A 5,942-nucleotide genomic window follows, 5' to 3' on the forward strand; every position below is an offset into this window, starting at 1 on the left:
CAATGAATGCTGTCTGAATTCCTTTATCTACACTTGATAACCATAGTACTAACTCTTGCAATCTTTTATAAAATCTTAAGTATAAACCATAACAGTATTATAAAGTTAAATCCAAAAGATACTTAATTCAGATGTTGTAATTAGTTTATTTTTGTTCCCTAAACGCCACTGTAAATTTAAGAAAAAGGTATTCTACAATGAATGTACATGCTATGTAGAAAAACTAAAGAACAAAAGGCATTTTCCGTGGAAACAACATACTGAAATGTTTTAATATCAAATGATTTGCAAAAGCAGCAGCAAAAGAAATGATTTGCACATTGATTGAATCAACACCCATCTTGAAATGAAGTATTAGGAACTCGAGCAATGATTTTCAATTTTGAATTCTCTGGAGAAGTTTCTGTGCCACAGGTTTGAACTCTGTTTCCCAATAAAGTTTGTGATATTCTCTTAAGTCACTGTCAAAACTGTAAGCCAGTGCCAGTTCTTCATCTACAGCAAGAAAAAAAGTACCTACCGATCAGCATTAAATATACTTAAAACAATTTTAAACGAATTATTCACGCATGTATTTGATGTATCTGCTACCAACACAGAGAAGAATCTTTTTTAAAAAAATGCACACAAAAATCTTAAATTTCCTGAGGGTTTTGGTGGTTGTGGTTTTTCCCCCCCTGCCTTTGAGTCAGACTTGACTCCTAATTACTTAAATGAGTTTTCTAGGCAGCATTTGTAGAGGTGGTTTTGCCACTGCCGCCTTCTTGAGGCTGAGAAGGAGTGACCACTAGCCAAAGGTTATCCAGCTAGCTTTCATGCAGGAATAGAACTCAGGTTTCTGTGCTCCTAGTCCAATAATTTAACTATTAGATCAAACTGTCTCTCAAATAACTGATAGCTTCTTTAAAACAAAACTAGGTGGTTGGTACCATGTTTCCCTGAAAGTATGACCTGGTCTTATATTTTTTGGGTCACCAAAATAAGACCTATTTTTGGGATAGGTCTTATATTTTTGCAGCCACAACGGAACAGGAGGCAAGGCGGGAGTGGGTGGGGTGGAGCACAAAGCAAGATGATGGGGAGGTGAAGGACAAAGCGATGCACCGGTGCTTCAGCCACTAAGCAAGATGGGGGTGGAGGAAGCGAGGCGGGGGAGTGCGGAGCTTCTCCATGCGCCCTGCACGGGCTGACAGAGGGCCTGTAGCGAGGCCACCAACATGCCAACAACTGGCCTCGCCGCCACGGCTCCAGCAGCCCCATGCAGGATCGCCTAGCCCGCTTCTCCTTACTCGCCGCCACAATGAAGCAGGAGGCCGAGAGATGCACCGGTGCCATGGCCACTAAGCGAGGGGGGAGTTGAGGATGAAGTGAGGCGGTGGGTTGGAGGACGAAGCTTCTGCTTACTCGCCGCTGCAATGAAGCAGGAGACTGAGGAATGCACCAGTGCAGCGGCCACTAAATGAGGCTGTGGGGAGGTTGAGAACGAAGCGAGGCAGGATGGAAGATGAAGCTTCTCCTTACTTGCTGCCGCAACAAAGCAGGAGGCTAAGCAATGCACCCTTGCTGCAGCCACTAAGTAAGGTGGTGGGTGGGGTGAAGGACGAAGCTCCAAGAATATCCTTGGCTGCCGGGCCTGCAGAGCCCTGATGCTGGTGGAGTGAGGCGGCAGCGGGCAGAGCAGCCCCTTCCCCATCACCCTTCACTTCCCCAAAGAATCCCTTCACTAACCTGCTTTCCAGCTCGTTCGCTGCCGCCATGTGCAGGGCAACAAAAGAAGCCTGTGAGACTACCAGAAAAAAAAAAGTTCAAAAGAGACCTTCCAACTTTGTAAGATCTTTTTTTCACGAGAATTTGGAAGGTCAGATCTTTTTTTATTTTTTAATTGTAGCCCCACAAACTTCTTTGTGTTGCCCTGCACGCGGCGAACAGAGCTGGAAAGAAGCTTAGTGAAAGAATGTGGTTGCCCTGGGCTGGGGGTAAGGATTTGGCATTCTGGATGCCCTGGGGTGGGGTGGGAGTAAGGATTTGGAATTGTGGATGCCAAATCCTAACCCCCAGCCCAGGGCAACCACATTCCTTCACTAAGCTCCTTTCCAGCTCCGTCCTCCGTGTGCAGGGCAACAAAAAGAAGTTTATGGGGCTACAGTTAAAAAAAAAAATCCGACCTTCCAACTTCTCGCGAAAAAAAAGATCTCGCAAAGTTGGAAGATCTGAACTTTTTTTTTTTACTGGTAGTCTCACTGGCTTCTTTTGTTGCCCAGCACAATGGCGGAGAACGAGCTGGAAAGCAGGTTAGTGAAGGGGTTCTTTGGGGAAGCGAGGGGAGACGGGGAAGGGGCTGCTCCGGCCGCCACCACCTCACTCCGCCAGCATCAGGGCTCTGCAGGCTAGGATACTGTTGGGGCTTCGTCCTCCACCCCCCCACCCCCCCCCTCACTTAGTGGCTGCAGCACAGGTGCACCGCTCAGCTTCCTGCTGTGTTGCGGCGGCGAGTAAGGAGAAGCTTCGTCCTCCACCTCCCCCACTGCCTCTCTTAATGGCTGCGGCACCGATGCATTGCTTAGCCTCCTGCTTTATTGCGGCAGCAAGTAAGAAAGAGAAGCTTTGTCCTCTACTCTCCCACTGCCTCGCTTTGTGGCAAGCAGACAGAATGGGCGGGCGGGCAGCTGCATAGGCTCTTAAGTAGGGCTTACTTTTGGGGTAGGTCCTATTTTGGGGGAAACATGGTAATAGGAGCCGTAGTGGTGCAGTGGTTAGAATGCAGTATTGCAGGTTAACTTACTGCTCACTGCCAGGAATTCGATTCTGACCGGCTCAAGGTTGACTCAGCCTTCCAGCCTTTTCAAGGTCAGTAAAATGAGGACCCCAGAGTGTTGGAGGCAATATGCTGACTCTGTAAACTGCTCAAGACAGGGCTCTAAAGCACTATGAAGCAGTATATAAGTGCTATTCCTATTGCTAATAATAATTTCTTGCTAAGACTCTGGAAAGACTGTAAATAAAATAATGGGCTACAAGTTGTAAAAGCAACTTCCTATATGTCTTATTTCCATTCATTAAAGAAACACAGACTGTTTTTACAGCTTACCAAGAAATGTCATAAGAAGAACTAGAAGACTGTTTGAGTCATCATCTTCAAAGCAGGGTTCATTACTTGTAACATTCTCACTGTAGTTCCACAAAGTTTTGCATATCAAACCAGCCAGTTGCCAGTCTGTGGGCCCAAAATCTCTCAAGCAATCGATTAATCTGTTGTAATAATAGGTGAAAAACAAATGTTTGATTTTAAACAGCTGTTATTAAACCCTTGCAAAGCTAGAGTCTTTGTAGAAGCCTTGTAGGAAAATAGAAACAACAATATACTAGATATCCCCCCTCCCCTCCCCCCGTGTGAATTTCAGCAATATCTTTTCTGACTCAGCTACTTTCTAGGACTTACTTTTTAATTCCTCCTCCTTCATTCAAAATACTCCGCCTGCTTTTATCTACAGTAAGATTGAGGAGAACTCCACAGGCTGAAAAGCAGACATCTTGGTGCCTGGCATCAAGCAAAGCAATCATGAACTTGTACACTAGATCACAGAAGGAAAAAAAGAGAACAAACTTGCTTTTAAGAACGGATAACTGTATCAGCTGCACCATTACAATACTGCAGTGATGGCGAACCTTTTAGAGACCGAGTGCCCAAAAACTGCCCCCCGTCCCCGCTCCGCCCTGCCCACTGGGCCACCTACCACCTCCACAGCCCACCACAGATCACCCAGGCAGCCCAGCAGCGCCATGGCGGCCATGCCCTCCGCCCCTGCCCCGCAGTATCATCTGCGCGCAATGGGGCGGAAGGGAGGAGTCTTGTCCCCGCTGCCCATGTCCTTGGCTCCGCTGCTTCGTGTGGACCATGCCCAGGGGCAATTCTCGGGGGGGGCTGCTGGTGAGGAGGGGGCCATGGGAGGAGGGGGGTTGGGGAGACGTTGCGTGTGCCCACAGAGAGGGCTCTGAGTGCCACCTCTGGCACCCGTGCCATAGGTTCGCCACCACTGCAATACTGCTATGCCACTTCTAAAGGACTGAAATATTGATTTCTCTTCTGTAGCAGTTATCAACTCTCTATGCAATTAATGAAAATGCCACATTTTTCACAGGCTTATCCCAACAATCTCAACGTGAAGACTTAGCATAACTATCTTCATCACAATTTCTTTAGATGTCTTTTTAAAAAGTCCCCTGATACAAAGCTTGAACTCGTGCATTGATGTCTCATTCATTTTTGGCTTTTCAATTTTTTTAAAAGTAAAAAGTATGTATTTTAATTGGAAGGAAATCACAGTGTTGTGTGAAATATGCCTTTGCAAATTCTGCTTAAGTTTAACTCTCCTTTTATGACCCTTGTCCAAGCATTCTCAAATAGAACTCTCTATGGAGATCATTTTAATAGCCATTTCTTTTAAGCAAAATCTAACAGGCAACGTTTAGTGAATATATAATTTGTGTTACTTTATGTAACATGGGTTTTTCTAATGGGATAGGAACTCACCCTTTCGCTGTATAATAAAATTGCAGATTTCATGGTTCTGAGAAAGATTACCAAAGACACGAATAGCCTCCAGAATTCCATCCATGTGACTGCTCATTAACATCGTTAAAAGCACTGTAAGTGGAAAATACACTGCATTTGATATACTTTTATTCCAAAATATGTACTCTTATTCCAAAAGCAGGGCAGATAAACATGTCTCCTAGAAGAGCAGATTAAGCAATAAGTGTACATCTTTATTTTAAGTTCTCAGGAAAACTTGTTGCATGTTGTATCTCAGGCTAAAAGTGCCCCGACACCTACATATAAATACAATTTATACACTGGTATGCATAAATCAAGTTACCCTTGGTCAAATCTTAACACTAACAACAGGATATCAACATAGTGTAGAAGTAATATCCATAGTTAATGCAGAAACTGAAGTTTAAAACAGATGCTTCAGCAAGACAATGTTCAAATCAACCCTATTTACAGAAAAGAAAGATTTTTGCAATCCTTCACAGTCCCCACAAATGAGTATTATTGAAAATCTAGAGGGAGAACTCAACTGTGTAGTTCATGCAAGGACACCTAAAATATTTCTGATTTAGAAAAGTTCCCCATGGAAGAGTTCAAAAAGTGTTTCTTAGCACATTACCACAAAATGTTTGAAAGCTGTTTTTTTCTGCCAAAGGAGGTATTTCAAAATATCCACTGAAAAGGTATCCAAACTTTTGCATCTGCAATATTGACTGGTTCTTTTTAAAATTTCAAACCTGTACACTACTGCACACAAATAAGTGTGAACTTAAAATTTGCAGAAAGATGGGTTTAACTTTGCAATGTACAGAGGATATGCCAGTTTATTTTCATTTAGGGATTCAATGAAACATACAATTAGACCAGGACTGTATACATTTTGATATAACTATATACTGTTTGGGAAGCCTAGTTAGTGGAAGGACCAGAAAAAAAGCTATATAATATTTCCCTTTATTTTCTACATTCTGCTGAAACTGCCCTCACCACAGTTACTTTCTCACTTTTACTCTCACCCTCGTAAAACTTGACATTTCTCTTGTCTTTCTTCCTTACTTGCTGACAAACCTCCATTAATCTTACTGAATATCCAGACAAAAATCCTGGCATTTTTCTTACTTAATCAGGAAGTTTATCTTTCCTCTAATAGCTAAATCTCTTGTAAACAAGACTCCAACTTTTAAAAAATATCAAGCATATCAGACATATGGTGTTTGCACCCTTTCAAAAGATGCTGAACTGCAAGTTCTGTCAAACCCAGCCAGCACACCCAATTGTGAGAGATGCTAGAAGAGTAATTCAGCAATATCTACAAAGGCAGAAAATCCCTATTAACATATTGTGCGTTTGAAAATTTTGTTCAGTGAGTTCTCATCTAACATCTTTGAGT

At 43.3% G+C, this 5,942-nt stretch overlaps 1 protein-coding gene across 1 annotated transcript in view; it reads right to left on the reverse strand.

The window, feature by feature from the left end:
• Positions 1-126: 126 nt before the first annotated feature.
• Positions 127-5,942, reverse strand: part of ARMC2 (armadillo repeat containing 2) — a 42,547-nt gene continuing 36,731 nt past the window's right edge. Inside the window, exons 15-18 of the mRNA XM_015821317.1 lie at positions 4,532-4,645; positions 3,440-3,572; positions 3,089-3,249; positions 127-495 (exon numbers count right to left, since the gene is read on the reverse strand). Coding sequence (XP_015676803.1) covers positions 377-495; positions 3,089-3,249; positions 3,440-3,572; positions 4,532-4,645 — 527 coding nt within the window. The 3' untranslated portion in view covers positions 127-376. The remainder of the gene's footprint in view (positions 496-3,088; positions 3,250-3,439; positions 3,573-4,531; positions 4,646-5,942) is intronic.

The sequence above is a fragment of the Protobothrops mucrosquamatus genome, unplaced genomic scaffold (assembly GCF_001527695.2).
Source record: "Protobothrops mucrosquamatus isolate PMUCROS unplaced genomic scaffold, P.Mucros_1.0 scaffold1302, whole genome shotgun sequence".
NCBI lineage: Eukaryota > Metazoa > Chordata > Lepidosauria > Squamata > Viperidae > Protobothrops > Protobothrops mucrosquamatus.